Below are 20,514 nucleotides of genomic sequence, written 5' to 3'. Positions count from 1 at the left end.
CCACCTTCTCCTGGAGTCCTGAAGCAGATGTCGCCTTTTTGAAGCTAAAATCGTTGTTTGCTAATGCACCCACCCATCCTCGTCCAACCTGACCCCACCAAACAGTTTGTCCTAGAGGTGGACGCCTCAGATTCTGGTGTAGGAGCTGTTCTTTCACAGTTTTCTGACTCTGACCACAAGACTCATCCCTGTGCCTTTTACTCCCGCAGATTGTCTCCAGCTGAGAGAAACTATGATGTAGGAGACCGTGAGCTGGTTGCCATCAAACTGGCCCTTGAAGAGTGGAGACATTGGCTGGAGGGGACATCGCACCCTGTACTGGTTTGGACCGACCACAAAAATTTTGCCTATTTGAAAACTGCTAGGCGTCTAAACCCCCGACAGTCACGATGGTCATTATTTTTCTCCCGGTTTAACCTATCCATTTCTTATCGCCCTGGTTTCAGAAATACTAAACCGGATGCGCTTTCCCGGTTGTACTCTCCTGACGACTCTGACAGGTCTCCGGCCCCCATTCTGCCCCCCAATTGTTCCATTGCTTCGGTCACTTGGGAGGTTGAAGATCTCATAAGACAAGCCCAATTATCTGAACCCGACCCTGGTACCGGTCCTCCCGACAAGGTTTATGTACCCACTTCTGTCAGACCCAGGCTCATCAATTGGATGCACTCCACCAAGTTCTCTACCCACCCAGGAGTCAGTAGAACTATTTCGCTCATATCCCATCGATTCTGGTGGCCGTTGAGCTACAAGGACATTAAGGAGTATGTGTTAGCCTGCTCTGTCTCTGCTCGTAATAAACCATCCCATCAACTTCCGTCTGGCCAACTCCAACCGCTTTCTACACCTAAACGACCCTGGTCTCACGTTGCTCTGGATTTTGTTACAGGACTACTTGTCTCGGGGGGTATGTCCACTATCCTCACAGTTATTGACCGGTTCTCCAAAGCTTGCCATCTGATCTCTTTAAAGAAACTTCCTTCTACCCTTCAGACAGCTCACCTCCTGGTCAAGCACGTCTTTCGACTACATGGCATCCCGCAGGAGATACTGTCTGACCGGGGACCTCAATTCATAGCGTGGGTATGGAAACATTTTTGTGCAGCCTTAGGGGCTAAAGTGTGCTTGTCCTCTGGTTATCATCCACAGTCTAATGGCCAAACCGAACGCATGAACCAGGAGCTGGAAGCCATGCTCAGATGCCTCAAGTCGACCAACCCTTCCGATTGGAACAAGTACCTTTCATGGGCTGAGTATGCTCACAATTCGCATGTCTCCTCTGCTACTGGTCTCTCGCCATTTGAAATCTCGTTAGGTTACCAACGTCCGTTGTTTCCTTCAGAGGAGAAGATCACTGCGGTTACCTCTGTGCAACACCACATCCGTCGCTGCAGGGCCGTCTGGAAGACTGCGGTGTCCGCCCTTAATAGCACCCAGGAACAGAACCGGTGATTCGCTGACCGTAGAAGGAAACCTGCACCTGTCTTTACTCCCGGTCAACAGGTTTGGCTCTCGACCAAGGATATACCGTTGAAATCCATGTCTAAGAAGCTCTCCCCCCGTTTTATTGGGCCATACAAAGTGGAATCTGTTATCAGTCCATCAGCGGTCCGGTTGCATCTACCCCCCTCACTCAAGTGTTCATCCAACCTTTCATGTTTCCCAAATCAAGCCCGTTGTTTCCAGTTCCTTGTGCCCACCACCGGAACCCCCTCCTCCCGCCCGAGAGTTTGATGGGGGCCTCGTTTACTCTGTCCGGCAGATTGTCGATTCCCGCAGGCGGGGCCGGGGTTGGCAATACTTGGTGGATTGGGAGGGTTACGGCCCTGAGCACCGTCAATGGGTTATTGCCTCTTATATTGTTGACCCGTCTCTTATTTCTGACTACCGTTCCTCTCTCCCTTCTGGGTCTGCTGGACCGCCAGGTGGCGGTCATTGAGGGGGGGGTACTGTTAGGATTTGGGGATGGCTGGTTGGTATTAAACCCTCCTCACTAACGCTCGTTTCACCACCCGCTCAGTAGCGACATTACCTGTAGCCACAAGTCCAAAACTTAAGTTATGCCAAACACCCGCTACTCCATCACGTCCTGAGAAGTTAAACTCTTTCTACGATCAAGACATGAGGAGGAAGACGCTGTTTTAGATAGATATTAACGTTTCATTGGAGAAATGTGATGATCTCTCTCTCTCTCATATATATATATATATATATATATATATATATATATATATATATATAAATTCCCTTGTCATCCTCTGCGAGTGGTTTCTTACATCCTCTGAGCTCGGGTCCTCTACCAGAGGCCTGGGAGCTTGAGGAATCTTCCAGTATCTTGCATGTGCCTAGAACTGCACATTTCTGGACTGAGATGTCTGATGTTGTTCCTGGGATCTGTTTTAGCCACTGCTCCAGTTTAGGGGTGACTGCCCCGAGGGCCCTGATGACCACAGGCACCACTGTGGTCTTCACCTTCCAGGTTTTTTCCAGTTCCTCCCTGAGGCCCTGGTATTTATCTAGTTTCCCGTGCTCCTTTTTCCTGATGTTGTAATCACTTGGTATTGCTACATCCACCACAACGGCTTTCCTCTGTTCTTTATCCACCACCACAATGTCCGGTTGGTTCGCTATTACCATCTTGTCTGTCTGGATCTGGAAGTCCCACAGGATCTTAGCTCGGTCGTTTTCCACCACCTTTGGGGGTGTTTCCCACTTCGATCTCGGGGCTTCCAGTCCATATTCTGCACAGATGTTCCTGTACACTATGCCCGCCACTTGGTTATGTCGTTCCACGTATGCTTTCCCTGCCAGCATCTTTCACCCTGCTGTTATGTGCTGGACTGTCTCAGGGGCCTCCTTGCACAACCTACACCTTGGGTCTTGTCTGGTGTGGTAGATCTGAGCCTCTATTGCTCTGATGTTTAGGGCCTGTTCCTGTGCAGCCAGGATGAGAGCCTCTGTGCTGTCCTTGAGTCCAGCTTTTTCCAGCCATTGGTAGGATTTCCTGATATCAGCCACTTCAGTTATTTGTCGGTGGTACATCCCATGTAGGGGCTTGTCCTCCCATGACGATCCCTCCAGCACCTCGTCCTCTGTTCCCCATTGCCTGAGACATTCGCTGAGCACATCATCCTTTGAGGCCTTGTCCTTGATGTATTTATGTATCTTGGATGTTTCATCCTGGACAGTGGCTCTCACACTCACTAGTCCTCTGCCTCCTTCCTTACGGCTCGTGTACAGTCTCAGGGTGCTGGATTTGGGGTGGAATCTTCCATGCATTGTTAGTAGCTTCCGAGTCTTAACATCCGTGGCCTTTATCTCTTCCATTGGCCAGCTAATTATTCCGGCAGGGTATCTGATTACTGGTAAGGCATAGCTGTTTATTGCACGGATCTTGTTCTTGCCATTGAGCTGGCTTCTCAGGACTTGCCTTATTCGTTGGAGGTATTTGGCTGTGGCTCCTTTCCTTGTGACCTCATCGAGGTTGCCATTTGCTTGTGGTATTCCCAGGTACTTGCAACTGTCCTCAATGTCTGCTATTGTTCCTCCTGGGACTGAGACCCCTTCTGTGTGGACGGCCTTCCCTCTGTTTGTGACCATCCGACCACACTTCTCTAGTCCGAATGACATTCCAATGTCAGTGCTGTAGATCCTGGTGGTGTGGATCAGTGAGTCGATGTCTCGCTCGCTCTTGGCGTACAGCTTGATGTCATCCATGTAGAGGAGGTGACTGATTGTGGCCCCATTCTTGAGTCGGTATCTGTAGCCAGTCTTGTTGATGATTTGGCTGAGGGGGTTCAGGGATATGCTGAACAGCAGTGGGGACAGAGCATCTCCTTGGTATATGCCACATTTGATGGACACTTGTGTAAGTGGTTTGCAGTTGGCTTCAACGGTGGTTTTTCACAGCCCCATCGAGTTTGCAATGACGGTTTTTTGAGTCCTATTGATGTTGTACATCTCTAAGCATTCAACGATTCATGTGTGTGGCATTGAGTCATAGGCTTTCTTGTAATCAATCCAAGCAGTACACAGGTTGGTGTGTCGGGTTTTGCAGTCTCGGGCGACTGTGTGGTCTACAAGGAGTTGGTGTTTGGCTCCTCTGCTATTTATGCCGATTCCCTTCTGTGCCGTGCTCATATATTTATCCATGTGCCCACTTATCTTAGCCGCTATGATGCCTGACATGAGCTTCCATGTTGTAGAGAAACAGGTTATTGGCCGATAGTTGGATGGGACTGAACCCTTTGAGGGATCCTTCTGGATCAGGATTGTGCACCCTTCAGTTAACCATTGCTCAGTCTCCAGCCTTGGTGGGTCAGCTCTGTTGTTATTACCCTTCCATTCATGTAACATTTGTGTCGTACCTCCTCAATCTCCAGTTGTGACAGCAGTTGCCGTTTGTGGATTTTGGAACACTGAGCTACTAGTTGTTTGGCAGTTAGTGTTGACTGGGGATGTCGAGCTAACCATTCCTCCCACAGTCTTTGCATATAACCCCTCTGACTAGGGTTACTTGAGTAGTAGCATTCCAACAGATCCCTGTTTTCATCTCTCGCCCATTTCCGTCTTGTTCCAGTAGCCCACTTTTCATCAGGGTGCTCTGGTTCCCCAGCACCTGACGCAGACCTTGTTTGACGTCTGAGCCGGCATGTCGTGCTTATTTGTGTCTCTCATGGTATGAGGTAGGCTATATAGCTCCAAGGGTATTGCCTAGGGACCCACACTGACAGCTCAATGTCACCGTTGCAACTTTTTGCCCCAGCCCCAGGGCTGGGACGCTCTCAAGCATCACCCAGATGTATCAAGAGCTTTCACCTGTACTGGAGTGGAGAGATGGCGGCCTAGTCAATCTGCTGTGGAAGTGGGGTTATGGGGGCAGGTGTGCCTTGCGTGGGCTCCGCCGCAGAAGGAGCAGGCGTGCAGCAGTCTGCAACTGGAGCTTGAGCAGCCGAGGTTGTTGAAGTTGTTGCAGATCATCCTGCCTCCTTGGTACAGGATGGGGCGAACTCTTTTGTTGGTTCCCCTGTGCGTGAAGGTTTTGGAGGAGGGAGATGGTTCGCTGGACTTCGGAATGACGGGAGGAGGGGGGGCGGCGGTGGTCAGACGGTTGGCGGTAGAAGAAGCGCGAGGAAGAGGGCGAGAGCGGAGAGGGATGATAGATGTACAGGCTGTGGCTGGGTGAGATGGAGCGCCGCAAAGATTGCAGGAGAGAGAAGCGCGGGCGGCGAAAATGCGGCAGTATAATTCAGAATCAAGAGAACCCCAGTAAGTGCCTAGGTTGAACTGTTGCAAGCGACCTGCTGCTTGGTTGGTGAAGAGAATGTGATATTGATAAAACCCGGTGCCCCCGAACCGTAGGGCCATGTCGAGAACTAAGGAGAGATAGTTGTCGAATTCGGCTCTGCGGTCTGGAAAGATTGTGCAAATGGTGTCTCTGTAAAGAGAAAAAGCGAGAGCAAATTCGACGGGTGTGAGGTCTTTGGAATGGGAACTTAAAGAATTACTAAGTTGCATGGGACCTTGGTTTGTATTAATTTCTCCAGGTTGACTAAAACAGATCAGAGAAGGTTGAAGGAGAAGTGCTAGATCATCATAATTACCATTCAGGACTTGCTGGCGAAGGGAAGGAGAAATGGGTGAAGGCCGTGGTACGTTATTGGATGACTGAGCTGGAGGAACTGCTGTAGCGAGATTAAAATTATGATTAACGTTAGGGAGAGTGTTTGAAGGGGGGAGAGGCAGGTGTAAGGTATTTGAGAGAGAGGGAATGGAAGGAAAAAGGTTAGAGGGGAGTGAAGAGGAGAATGAGGAAGAAAATCCTGCTGCGCTATACTGTGCTGGGTTTGCCGCGGCTTGAAAAGAACCAGAGGTTGTGGCATTTATGGAGGTGGGGAGAGCTGAGGAGGAGAAGGGGGGGTGGAGAGAAGAATGAGATGGCGGGATTTGAGGAGTCTTTGAAGACAGCGAAGCGATAGCTGAAGGTAGCATCTGAGAGAGGTCGGCCATGCAGGGTGCGTTTGGTGGAGGATGTAATACGACCTGGCTCCCGCGAGGGGCAGCTGTTGCCGGGTGCGAGGACCTCGAAGGCGTGGGACGGATGACGTCTGAGGTGACGAGGGAGGAAGAGGATGCTGGAGAAAAACCTGGAAGTCCGGGGTATTCGGATGACAGCGGGCCTGACGTTTGCTGCGGACCAGAGGAGGAGAGCATTTGAAAGAGCCTCAATTTGTTGTCGGAGCGACTGAAGGGATTCCTTTTTCTTTTAATGAGCGATGGAGGTGGGCGACGGTTCAGCCTTTGAGGAGCTGGCGAGTTAGGACGCCTGGAGAGGGTCGCAGAGACGAAGCCGGGTTGGTATTCTGGAACTGCAGCGTTTGGGAATGGCATCTGGGACCGGGAGAACGAAGTCGACGATTGGGCCCGCGGCTTGTCCCTCGGCCGCGGGGTGAATGTGACGTCAGTGGATGGACCGTGGTTGGACGAGGTGCTGCTGACGGCGAGGAGTGGAGCTGGGTTTGAGCGTTGAAGATCACGGAGCGGAGGCGTTTGGAGCCGGAGGCTTGTTTTGTGGCCTGGGGAGGAGAGGTTGAGGCAGCTGGAGACGGATCGAAGAGGTCATCCGAGTCGGAGTGGTCAGGCTGGAGAGAAAGAGCGTCTTCCATTGTGAGTAGAACTTTTTTTTTTTTTGACGAGCAACGTAGTCGGCTGACGAACTATGTAACAGATGTGGAACGGCTCTCGAGCGGGGTATATATGGGCTGTTTAGGAAATTGGAGGTGTGGTTTGAGGCGTGGTCCTGCTCCTGAACCTAAATTAACAAGTTAACTCCATATATACATATATATAATATATATATATATATATATATATATATATATATATATATATATATACATATATTGATATATATATATATACATATATATAATATATATATAATCAGCTCATTTAAAAAAAAGAAAAGCATTTTAAAAGAAAAGCATTTTAAATATTAATTTAAGCACCATCTGCCAAATAATTTCCATATTCTGATGTGATTCATAATTTCTCCATTTGTTTTGTTGTCCATCTTTCTCAACAGTAGCCGACCTAACAACCTACCATATCTGGGACGGTCTGTTCTTCTGTCCATGGCAGGTTCAGTCAATCAGCTGTGGGACATCTGCTGCCTAGTCAAAGTATCATGGGCCTCTTGATTTAAAAGGAGACAAACCAGTACAGAGCCTCTCTGCTCCTGCAAGTCACACTTCTTGGATGAACACTCACTACTGCTAGCAGCTGTTAGAAATGAAATCTTTGTGTATCTATTCTGTAATTAATATCTATATTAATAAATAAATTGATGTTGTGTAGAGTTCGGTAAAAAAAACTATTATTAATAGCTTCTCTTGACTAATCTACATATGTGCAACTTTTACATTTAAATTGCTTTTTGTAAATTTTACACATCTGGCAACAAAGTATGTGGAGGAGAGGAAATGCTAAAATTAAAGCTGCCATTGTGCAACAAAGACATAAGGTTTGTGGCTGTTTCTTGCAAACATCTATGTAATAATTATATTAAACATTTTACATGGTTACTACATTAAACAAACATAATTACTACAGTTAACAATTTAAGTCATTGATAGAGAAAATGTATTTACAAAATGCATAGCAATTATATTTCAACATGTACTCATGGTTTACAACTTAAGAAGACGTCCATGTTGGGTCCTTGGCGGATGGCAGCCTGCAGTGAACTGGTGGATGATGGAGACGATGCTATACTGTAGTGAGCAGTTTGAAGCAGAAGTCCCACCATGTGATCCACAGGGTTTTCCCAGCTGAGCACAAACTTAATGCACTTTGTTTCCACAGCAGAATCAAGTGTAACCTGTTAAAAGGGATATAAAGTTATTATTCCTATGTTATCAATTTTCTACTGTCAAGTCAACAAACAGGAAAACAAAGTATAAGAAACTTAACCTTCTAATCATAACATTTGATAAATATTCATTGGAGAAATGTGAAGTTAATGAGCTTAGATAGATAGATAGATAGATAGATAGATAGATAGATAGATAGATAGATAGATAGATAGATAGATAGATAGATAGATAGATAGATCATCACATTTCTCCAATGAAATGTTAATATCTATCTAAAACAGCGTCTTCCTCCTCATGTCTTGATCGTAGAAAGAGTTTAACTTCTCAGGACGTGAGGGGGTAGCGGGTGTTTGGCATAACTTAAGTTTTGGACTTGTGGCTACAGGTAATGTCGCTACTTAGCGGGTGGTGAAACGAGCGTTAGTGAGGAGGGTTTAATACGATCATGCATTTTACATGACGGGTGGCAACACCAGTCTATACTATAAACATCTGATTAAGATTAGAGCCTAAATACGTTCTATTTCCTAAACAGAAAGGCTACGTAATGTTAACTAACTAACAAATTACTATTGCTAGCCTAGCATATCAACTAACAGCTAGGGTTAGGGTTAGGGTTAATATATTTATTATTTTTTTATGTATATATATCTACTTTTATTTTTATATTGATTATTTTATTTATTATGTTGGATATATATTTTATTGATAGATTTATTCTTTTATTTATATATGTTGGATATATATTTATTCTTTTATTTATGTATTTATTCTTTTATTATTATGTCAGTTTTGGTCCTCCATAGTCAGAGCCCCACATGCTGAAAATGTCTTTTTCTGAATGTGAAGGAAACATATATGTATTTTCTATTACACTTTTGGATAATTTCTTTTATTCTTGGCTTTAGCCTGTGAACCAGGACGTCTCAGAAGTCATTGAGTTCTCCCAGTGAGACCAGCAGACTGAAGCCCTGCCTGTGACCAGTGTTCCCAGTATAATAAATAAATGTTTTATTCTTTCACTTTTTGTGTATTTTTAAATATCTCAATCTGAAATATTAGTGTATTAATACAGCGTATGTAATGAGATAAAATAATTTACTCTGAATTATTTTCACTCTTTGCTGTCAATAGCAGAGTTGATGTATATTGTAATAAATATTTATTCTCTGGAAAAAGTAAGAAAAATATGTAGTTTAATGTTTGACAATGACTGATTTATAAATCCAGTCATTTCTCAATAATGTATAAAAATAAACACAAGAAAATCATATGTTGTCTTGAAACGTTGAATGTTAAATTATGGAATTATGTAAATATGTTCTTTAATTAAACACTGTAGAAGTGTGTCTCTTCATTAATATGGAGAGCCATTTCAGCCAAAATTAAATAAATAAATAAATGGGTGAAATAAATAAAAAATGAGTAAAATAAATAAACATGTGTTAAATCAATAATTTAGCTTTTTCATTAACCCAATTTTTCATTTATTTATTTTTCATATCAATTTCTCAATTTCCTTTTTTTCATTAATCTATTTTTCATTTACCCATTTTTCATTAATCTATTTTTTCATTTAACCATTTTTTAATTTAGCTTTTTCATTCACCCAATTTTTCATTTATTTATTTTTCATATCAATTTCTCTTTTTCATTTATCTATTTTTCATTCGTCCATTTTTCACTTGTCCCTTTATCCATTTACCTATTTTTCATTAATCTATTTTTCATTTAACCACTTTTCAATTTCCCTTTTTCATTAACCCCATTTTTTCATTTTTTTTCATTTTCAGATCATCAATTTCTCAATTTCTCTTTTTCATTTATCTATTTTTCATTTGTCAATTTTTCATTTATCCCTTTATTTACCCATTTTTCATTAATCTATTTTTTAATTTAACAATTTTTCAATTTCCTTTTTCCTTTAACCTGATTTTCTATTTCCCAGTTTTATTAATCAAGTTCTCATATATCACTTTTTTATTTACCCATTTTTCTTTTATCTATTTTTCATTTAACATTTGTTTGAAAAATTGTTAATTTTCCCCTTTTCCAATTTTCCTTATTCATTTAGTATTTCCTTATTTTATTATTTATCACATTCTATTTCCAAGCAAAACTTGGAAAAAATAAATGCAAATGAGGAGAGGCACGTCATCAGGCTGCAACTTCCCCAATTGGTTGGTTAGCGTCACCGTACTTTGCTTCAAGAAAGATGTTATTACTTTGAGTGAACAAAGGTAAACAAAGGTAAAACAAGGCAATCGACTCTAAACGTCTCCTAACTTTTTAATGTAATTTAATCAACCCATTGCCGTGGCAACCGCTTGTGCCCCACAAACCCAGCAGAGATTAGTTAAAAACACAAAAGATTCAGTCCGTTAAGATATTAGGTTTTCAGGCTTCATATTTACTGCTCTGCTCATCAGGGTCTTTGAGTCCCTTTTTATTTTTGTAATGGTACCGAAATGCACACACCTTATTTAAACAATAATTACTGAGATTATTAATTTAGTTGGGCCATTAATTTGAACACGTTTTGTTGATTTAATAAGATGTATTGGATCAGAGGACGTGCTGGTCTCAACATCCTGGAGGCGTTCAGTTTGTCACCTACTGCCGAGATCAACTCAAAACCTTCCGCGATCGTAATTGAGCCCTATTGATTAAATATGACTGTAGTTGGAAAACAAACATCAGCGGTAGCTTACCGTGTAACGTCTGGGCAACCGGAGGATCCTGGACGGACAGCAGCGATGCATGAAAAATGGGTAAATAAAAAAGTGATATATGAGAAATTGATTAATGAAACTGGGAAATAGAAAATCAGGTTAATGGAAAAAGGAAATTGAAAAATTGTTAAATTAAAAAATGAGTTAATGAAAAATGGGTAAATAGATAAAGGGATAAATGAAAAATAGACAAATGAAAAATAGATAAATGAAAAATAGATAAATGAAAAAGAGAAATTGATAATCTGAAAAATAAATAAATGAAAAAATTGGGTTAATGAAATAGGGAAATTGAAAAGTGGTTAAATAAAAAATAGATTAATGAAAAATGGGTAAATGGATAAAGGGATGAATGAAAAATAGATAAATGAAAGAGAGAAATTGAGAATTTGATATGAAAATAAATGAAAAATTGGGTTAATGAAAAAGCTAAATTAAAAAATGGTTAAATGAAAAATAGATTAATGAAAAAAAGGAAATTGAGATATTGATAATATGAAAAATAAATGAATAATTGGGTTAATGAAACGGCTAAATTATTTATTTAACATTTTTTATTTATTTCACTCATTTTCTTAATTTTTTGATTTATTTTACTCATTTTTATTTATTTCACCCATTTATTTAATTTTGGCTGAAATGGCTCTCCATACATTAATGTCATTATAAAAATTATAAGAATAATTTCTATCGAACAAAAACATTGAGCTCTTTATTCAGAAATGCCCCAAAACATTTAATCACATAAGAAGTTAGAAACTCTCTTTAGTCATTTCTTTGATTGCCAAATACATTAGTGTGTGTGAGAAAATGTGTCAATGGCAGGTATTAACTTAAAATACTTTGTAGAACGGCACTGTGACGGTCCGACCAGTAAAACAAAAGGACAAAGGCATGTATAAAAAAATATTTTCTATTTATTTTTTCCAAAGAATATCTTAACAAAAAGGTTCGACAACAAACCTAAAAAATATAACAAAATGGGCCCAAAAGAAATCAACTGAGGCAACAAAACTCAAGATAACAAACCAAAAGACTGACCTAACAATGAACACACAGGGGAATTTATACAAACAGGCTAGCCTACACAAACGAGGAGGGGTAGGAAAGGAGACAAAGACAAATAATGTATAAACATAAATGACTAATTTAAACTAAAACATTTTAACTTTATCACAACTATAAAAACCAAAATAAACTAATACCAAAAAGGTTTTAGCAATTATGCCATTAGTGGAGAGAAGCTATGCTATTAGTGGAGAGAGGCAGATTGTTTCACATCAAGTCCCCTGCTTCCAGCAGCCTGATGGATTGTTCCACTTCCTGGTTTTCTTTTGAGCCAACCCCCTTCTGCCAGCCAGTCCTTAAACTCAGCAAAACAAAATATTAATGATCTTAAATAAACATAAGGCGTTTACTAACTGTGTGCACCCAAATTAGTAAACAACCTAATTCAATAACCACCACCAAAGAAAAAGTGAAATTCTAAATATATTATATGAAACACTTAAATACTAACACTTAGGAAAAGATGGAGGATCCTCCACACACTCCCCCTCTTCTCGAAACTCCATGGGCCAGCGTGACAGGGAGTCGGCAGTGGAGTTCAGCTTCCCAGGGATGTGATGAACATCAAACTGGAACGGTTGCATCGCCAGGTACCAGTGAGTTATTCTGCTGTTTGAGTCTTTCGTTCTTTCAAGCTACTTCAGAGCCTTGTGATCCATTTCTAGGACGAATCGTGTCCCCAACAGATAATATTTGAGTGAATCCAAGGCCCACTTCACAGCTAGACACTCCTTTTCTATAGTGGAGTATCGAGTTTCCCTTGGGTAGAGCTTTCTGCTTATAAAAGCAATTGGATGACGTCCCCCTGGTGGCCCTTGAAGCAGCACTGCACCCAGCCCACGTCCTGATGCATCAGTTTGCAAATAAATGGCTGGTCAAAGTCAGGGCAGTGTAATGTTGGAGGTCCACTCAAGGCACCTTGGATGTCCTTAAAAGCTCTCTCTGCTCTTCTGACCACTGAAGCTGATTAGGTTTCTTGGGACTGGTCATATCTGTAAGCACATCAGCTCTGGCAGAAAAGTTAGGAATGAACTTATGGTACCAACCCGACATTCCAAGGAAGGATTTTAGCTGTGTCCTGGTCTGTGGCAGAGGACATGACTGAATTGCTTGAACCTTCTGGATCTGATGTTTGATGACTCCATTGCCAATAATATGTCCGAGATATTGCACTTCCTTCTTGGCCAGGGTGCATTTAGCTGCATTAACAGTCAGACCTGCAGCATGAAGAGACTCAAAAACAGCCTTAAGATGTTGCATATGGTCCTCCCAACTGTTACTGTAGATGACAATATCATCTAAATAAGCAGATGCAAAATTTGAAAGACCTCCCAGTACCTTATCCATAAGTCTCTGGAAGGTTGCAGGTGCTCCATGAAGCCCAAAAGGCATGACGGTGAACTGATGGAGGCCCCAAGGTGTCCGGAAAGCTGTCAGCTCACGAGACCTGGTGGTAAGGGGAACCTGCCAATAACCTTTAGAGAGATCAATGGTGGTAAGATATTTTGCTTTTCCAAGACAGCAAATCAAATCATCGATGCAAGGAGTTGGATACGAGTCAAACTTTGAAACAGAGTTCAAATAGCGGAAGTCTATACAGAACCTCATGGTGCCGTCCTTTTTTGGTACAAGGACAATAGGATTACACCAGTCACTGTGAGAAGTCTCAATGATGCCCAGAGAAAGCATTAATTCAACCTCCTCTTTTAAAGGGCCAAGGAGACGCTCAGGGATTCTGTAGCTCCGTCGTTTCACAACTGCATCCTCTTTCAGATGAATATCATGTTCAATATAATCAGTACGTCCAGGATTATCTTGAAACACATTGATGTTACAAAGGGCTCTCACTTGCAACTGCTGTTCTGGGGAGAGATGACTCAGGTCAAGAGCAGAAGCTGATGGTAGAGGCAGGTATTGTTCCTCCACCTCCTCATCTGATACACTTCTGATAAAAAATACATCTTGCTTCCCCTCAGGCCTCGAGACCCATTCCTTTAGCAGGTTAATGTGAAGAACTTTAGTACTGCGTCTTTGATCTGGAGTACAGATCTTGTAGGTGGTAGGTCCCAGTTTTTGAACAATCTCATATGGACCTTGCCACTGAGCCAAAAACTTGCTGTCATCAGTAGGTAGCAGTACCAATACCTTTTGACCTGGTTCAAAACTCCTTACATGAGCAGTTTGATCATACCAGGTTTTTTGTTTCTGTTGAGAGACACGCATATGTTCCTGAGCTAATGAGGTCATCTTTTCCAACTTCTCTCTCATCTGGAGGACATAAGAAATTGTATTAACAGGTTCCTTTGCAGGTTTCTCCCCCTCCCACCTTTCCTTCAAAAGGGCCAGTGGACCTCGCACCTCATGCCCAAAAAGCAACTCAAAGGGGGAAAACCCGGTAGAGGCTTGGGGTACCTCCCGATATGCAAACAAGAGGTAAGGGAGCCACTGATCCCAATCAGACCCAGCTTCATTGATGAACTTCCGAAGCATGTTCTTAAGAGTTTGATTAAACCTCTCTGTGAGTCCATCAGTTTGCGGGTGATATGGGGTGGTTCTCAGTCCCCTAATGCCAATCAGTTTATACACATCCTTCAGTAGTTTGGACATAAAATTTGTCCCTTGATCAGTCAGTATTTCTTTGGGAAACCCCACTCGTGAAAAAAACTGAACCAGGCAAAAGGCAACAGTCTTAGCCTTAACAGATTTCAGGGGGAACACTTCTGGATACTTTGTGGCATAATCAGTAATAACCAACATAAATCGGTTACCTGATTTGCTCTTCTCCACTGGACCCACAACATCCATGCCCAAACGTTCAAATGGTGTATTTATAATAGGAAGAGGCTGAAGAGGCGCTCTCGCTGCAAATCTGGTGGATGTTTTTTGACATTGAGGACAACTCCTGCAAAAACTGGCAACATCTGTGTGTAATCCAGGCCAGTAGAAACACCGTTGGATTCGGGCTATCGTTTTATGTTTCCCCAGGTGGCCAGCCCAGGGAATTGAATGGCCCAAAGTCAATACTGTTTTTCTGACTTTTCTGGGTAACACAAGCTGCTGTAATTCTCCATGTCTCCTATAAAGGAGGCCATTTTGCATGTTAAATTCCTCTGCAGTTTCACCTTCTTCAACTTTCTTCATAAGGTCAGCAAGACATCTATCCTGGTGCTGCAGCTCACTAATGTTATCAGGAATTTCAAAGTCTAGCTGTACTTCAGATTCAGGTAACACAGGAGAGGCTGTGGTATGTTTGAATTTTTCTTGCTTGCGTTGTGCACGAGACTTACGATCTTTAGTACGACACCCTTCAATCTCAGCCTCATAGAATGGCAAGGCTTTTAAGCTGGGCTCATCTACACCCGAGGTCTTTACCTGGGATCGTGTCAGCACAACATTGCACATTTTAGAAGCATTTATGAGGTCAGTGAGAACTGGAAGATCATTTCCTAGGACAACAGGAAAAGGTAATTCATCCATAACACCCACATTTAACAGGTAAACATGGCCTTGCACTCTCATGTAAATGTCTGCTGTTGGATATTGTTTTTCATCCCCATGAACACAGCAGATAGGTATTGTTTCAGAGGTGCAAATACTATGTGGTGGGACATACCTGCGGTGTACCAGTGACTGGGTGCTTCCTGTGTCAATCAGAGCTTTGACCTTCTGCCCATCTATCTCCACAGTAGTCTTCATCAGTGGCTGGTTTTGTCTGTTTAATACATGGCTCTCTCTGGGTACAAAACACATCTGAGAGAGTTTCGCAGGATTTTGAGGACACATAGGCTTTGTGTGGCCCTCCTGCCCACATAAATAGCAGGTTTTTTCACAGGTTTTGTTTGACTGGGGGAAAAACATTTTTCTTTTCCAGACTGCTTACTCACATTTCCAGTATGAGTGGTGTTACCTGGAATCGGCATAAACTCCCTTTTTGCAGCTCTAAAAGCCCATGATTGGGTCTTCCTACTAGCAGCCACAAAGGCATCTGCCAGGGAAACCGCCTCTGCTGCATCTTTTGGGTTTCGCTCCTTAATCCAAACTTGGAGTTCTGGAGACAACATTCGGAAATACTGTTCAAGAATTATGACGTCATTTATCTCTTCAACAGTCTTACCTCGGGGCTGAACCCATTTGCCATACAGTTCTTTAAGTCTCACATAGAGCTCCTTGGGGGACTCATTTGGCTCCACATGAAGAGACCAAAACCTCTGACGATAAGTCTCGCTGTTAATTTCATATTTCTGTAAAATAGCAGCTTTAACATTATCATAGTTCATTGATTCATCCACATCCATATGTACATATGCACTCCTGGCTTTACCAGTTAAGAGTGGAATCAAATTAAATGCCCAGTCGCTTTTTGGCCATCTACAAGCACATGCTATCCTCTCAAAAGTTATAAGGAAATGCTCAATGTCATCATCTTCACTTAGCTTTTGCAGTTTTGGTTCTTTATAAGAATGTGTAGAAACTGAGTCACCTGGCGTAACAGCAGACAGTGCAGGTTCTGGTGGTGAACTATCCACATCATGAGGCCTCAAGCCTGCAGAGGAAGGGGCGTGGTCTTGCACAAAAGGCGTCAGGTGCTCAGAAGACTGGGCCTGAAACTCCTCTTGAAATAAAGTGAACTGATGTTGGAAAGCCTTAAACCTGTGATCTTGACGTGCCATCTCTTTCTCCCACTGTTCCTCTCGAGCTTTCTGCTGTCCGATGTGGGCCTGAAGGATCCCCGCCAAGTCGGATATGGTTGGCTCTCTCCCCTCTTCATCCTCTTCACAAGCTTCACAAGTTGCACCACACTCCTCATGCTCCGTTTGTGCTTCCTTATCTGATGGAGTCGACTTGCCTTTACCACTTCTGGCTCCTTTCATGGTTTAGGTCTTTTTCTTCTTCTTTTTGGTTCCAAAAAAAAAAATTTGTGAATATACCTTTGTCCTTAACTGGTGGATCCCACTTCTGACACCAACTGTGACGGTCCGACCAGTAAAACAAAAGGACAAAGGCATATATAAAAAAATATTTTCTATTTATTTTTTCCAAAGAATATCTTAACAAAAAGGTTCAACAACAAATCTAAAAAATATAACAAAATGGGCCCAAAAGAAATCAACTGAGGCAACATAACTCAAGATAACAAACCAAAAGACTGACTTAACAATGAACACACAGGGGAATTTATACAAACAGGCTAGCCTACACAAACGAGGAGGGGTAGGGAAGGAGACAAAGACAAATAATGTATAAACATAAATGACTAATTTAAACTAAAACATTTTAACTTTATCACAACTATAAAAACCAAAATAACCTAATACCAAAAAGGTTTTAGCAATTATGCCATTAGTGGAGAGAAGCTATGCTATTAGTGGAGAGAGGCAGATTGTTTCACATCAAGTCACCTGCTTCCAGCAGCCTGATGGATTGTTCCACTTCCTGGTTTTCTTTTGAGCCAACCACCTTCTGCCAGCCAGTCCTTAAACTCAGCAAAACAAAATATTAATGATCTTAAATAAACATAAGGCGTTTACTAACTGTGTGCACCCAAATTAGTAAACAACCTAATTCAATAACCACCACCAAAGAAAAAGTGAAATTCTAAATATATTATATGAAACACTTAAATACTAACACTTAGGAAAAGATGGAGGATCCTCCACAGGCACTTTATAAAGTTCGGTCCATTCACTTGCATTACGTTACTGGCACATATAAAATAAAGGCATTCATCTATTGTCCATCCAACCATTTTCTTCCACTTATCTGGAGTCACTGGGTAGCAGGTAGGAGGCCCAGACTTCTCTCTCCTCAGCCACTTGGGTCAGCAACTCCAGCGTGTCCTGGGTCTTCCCCTGGGTCTCCTGTGGGTGGGACGTGCCCGGAACACCTCATCAGGGACGTGTAGGAGGCATCCTTACTAGATGCCCGAGCCACCTCTTCTGGCTCCTCTCAACATGGAGGAGCAGAAGCTCTACTCTGAGTTTCTCCCAGATGACTGAGCTTACCACCCTGTCTCTAAGGGAGAGCCCAGACTCCCTACTCATCTCAGCCGCTTGTATCCATTACCTTGTTCTTTCTGTTATGACTGTCATATAATGGAACTATTTTATGAGGAAATTTACACTGGAGTCGAATCCGGAAGTGAAGCACACACCATACTTTTTAGAGCCTAGAACACACTGTTCCATGAGCTGGAATGTGTAAGTGTTATGTTCGACATTAAAAAAGATAAAACGCAATATCAGCGACATCCTTGACTTTGGCTGTGTTAAAGAAGAAAATATTTGTGGCAGATTGTTCTTAGGAAAAGATGACAAAGAGAAGCTGAAATGATGCCTGACTTAAATCTCAGGAAAGTGGTGGAGCTTGTGAGACTGTCAGAGGAAGTCAAACAGCACATAAGCAAACAAGGAGCTAATACTTGTAACCAGTGAGGTGGTTTACAAGCACCAGCAACACTGAGATAAGCTGATACACAGTGAAAGCCATGCAAACAAAACACAGAACACAGGAGTAAAACGGAAACACTACCAAAATGTTAATAAATGTTGCAAATGCACAAGGTGTGGTCGAGTACAAGCAAAGAACAATAAATATCCAGCCAGGAATGCTGAGTATAGGGGCTGTAAAAGCTGGGTCAGTTTGCGGTCGTCTGTCACTCCCATGTGGTCAATGAAGTTACTGCACCAAAAAAGGATAATGAAAGAAATACGACCTACTTTCTGGGAGGAATCACAGAAATGGAAGATTTTACAAAAACTTGGACTGTAAACTTGCCATTTAGGTGTCAAAGACTTTTATTTAGAATGATTGGGTACAATCCCACAGCTGTTTATGTGAAAGGGAAAAAACTTGTAGTCGCCTGTGGGTGACAGGTGTCCACATATTATGGACATAATATGTGGACAGGTGTCCACATATTATGAAGTACCAGAACTGCTGGAGGATGGGTGCTGTGGTGGCACAGGGGTTAAAGCACAGCCCACATATGGAGGCCTTAGTCCTCTATGTAACTGTCGCAGGTTTGTTTTCTGGACATTGCCTCATGTCTTCCCTCTTCTCTCATTCCCCACTTTCCTGTCAATTCACTATCAAATAAAGGCCACTAGAGCCAATAAAACGTTTAAAAAAGAACTGCTGGAGGAAATGGAAGCATATGAAGATGCAACACAATGATCTTGGTCTATTTATCCTACCAAGATGGATTTAATCAAACAGAACACAGCAGGATGCAACCCTTCAAACGATGCAAACCTTTTTGCAGGCAGGTTGGCCTAAAAACACCAATAAGGTGCCGGAAAGGGAGAGGTCATGTTACATCAGCAGACATTATCTTACCATGTCCAAGGGCCTGTTGCTGTTTAATGACAGAATTGTAATACCACAACAGTTAAGAGCTGACATTCTGCACCTCATTCACTATGGACTGCCACAGGATCAGAGTGAAAATGAGCTACCTGTGGAACCAGGGTGTGATGCTCCAAATCTGGTTAATCTTAGCTTACCTGTGACTCCAATTCGCACAACTTCTTAAGAAAAATAAAAAAACACTTTTGTTAATATCTGTTATTTTGTCTTAAAAGTCTCAAAGAAAGGGTGATGACCGGTACAGTGCCCACTTCACTGTAGCAGTCTGCCTGTCGATCTCCCATTCCATTTTTCCCTCAATCATGAATAAGATTTCGAGATACTCCTCCACTTGAGGAAGGACATCTTCCCCAACCCACAGAAGGCACTGTACCTTTTTCCAGCTCAAGACCATGGCCTCGACATGTTGTGGTGGGATGGCATAAGCGAGCCCACCCCCCACCTCACCAGCCCCCTTTTTAAATCTCTCAACCTGAGGATCTGAATGTCAAAAGTGCCTAATGTAAAACACCCATAACCTCCCTACCAGGACCCAAGGGGTGCCGGAACAGCGGTTTGCTCAGGGTGCCAAACAGGCTAGGACCGCCTCTGGATGCCAGTGAACAGGTTGGTCATTTCTCAGTCAATAGTCAGACACTGTGTGTATTTGGAAAAGGCTTTTAATATCTACATGCACCTCATGCAATGTGTGCACATGTAGCATGCACATGTGCACACATTCAAAAGCACCTCCTAATGCTTGTTTTCTGTGAAGTACACACAGCACAAGAGGCACACAAACGTAATATGAATTCACAGATATGCAACTAAAACATCCACTAATGCTCATGCATAAAAACACACACATAACAAATGGGAGTCGAATACGAAATGAGGGAATGAGACTGAGAGAAGTTCAGTAGCCCTGCAGCTTATTTCTGTAGACAAGCTGCTGTTTAATATGACTACAGCAGATGTCGGCCCCACGACAGTCATTTAAACCTCCAGAGTCTGTTCCACTCATCTCCTCCTCTTTGCTTTTCTGTCCTCCATCTCCTTCCATCTTTCTTACCTGCCTCTCTATTTCTCACTTAGAAGAAGCAGGAGCCGGAGGAGGTGGAGTCATATTAATGCTTCATTAAAGCTATAATCCACAACCTGTTGCTTGGTTCTCTGGTGAAATGATGACTGTCAGTAGGACTCAATGAAGCCTTTTTTTATTTATTTTTATTCACTGCTCCAGATGCTGCCGATTTGTTAGCAAGAGTGAAGTTTAGTTGTGCAGCTAAAAAAAAGGAATAAAGCACAATTTGGTTGTTTTGTTTGATCTTGTTTCTAGATTTGACATCAAGCCATTCTGAAGAGGAATAAAATGTATTTCATTGTCCTATGCAGCTGTCTATTGCTGAGTAGGCAGCAAGAGACAGCAAAGCTCTGATCAATGTCTGAATTAAACCCAAAGCAGTGTTGACTGATGCCACCTGTTGGTCACTATA

The 20,514-nt window shown here is 42.4% G+C and overlaps 1 protein-coding gene across 1 annotated transcript; it reads right to left on the bottom strand.

The window, feature by feature from the left end:
* Positions 1-13,382: 13,382 nt before the first annotated feature.
* LOC145549443 (uncharacterized) lies at positions 13,383-17,326 on the bottom strand. Its single transcript, XM_081601903.1, has one exon. It carries the CDS (start codon positions 16,543-16,545, stop codon positions 15,391-15,393), a length of 1,155 nt encoding a protein of 384 aa, XP_081458029.1. The 5' UTR covers positions 16,546-17,326; the 3' UTR covers positions 13,383-15,390.
* Positions 17,327-20,514: the final 3,188 nt, after the last annotated feature.

This window comes from Poecilia reticulata, chromosome 20, assembly GCF_904066995.2.
Source record: "Poecilia reticulata chromosome 20, P_reticulata-male-v2, whole genome shotgun sequence".
Classification (NCBI taxonomy): domain Eukaryota; kingdom Metazoa; phylum Chordata; class Actinopteri; order Cyprinodontiformes; family Poeciliidae; genus Poecilia; species Poecilia reticulata.
Note: the sequence above shows the minus strand (reverse complement) of the source record. Positions and strands in the feature narration are given on the sequence as shown.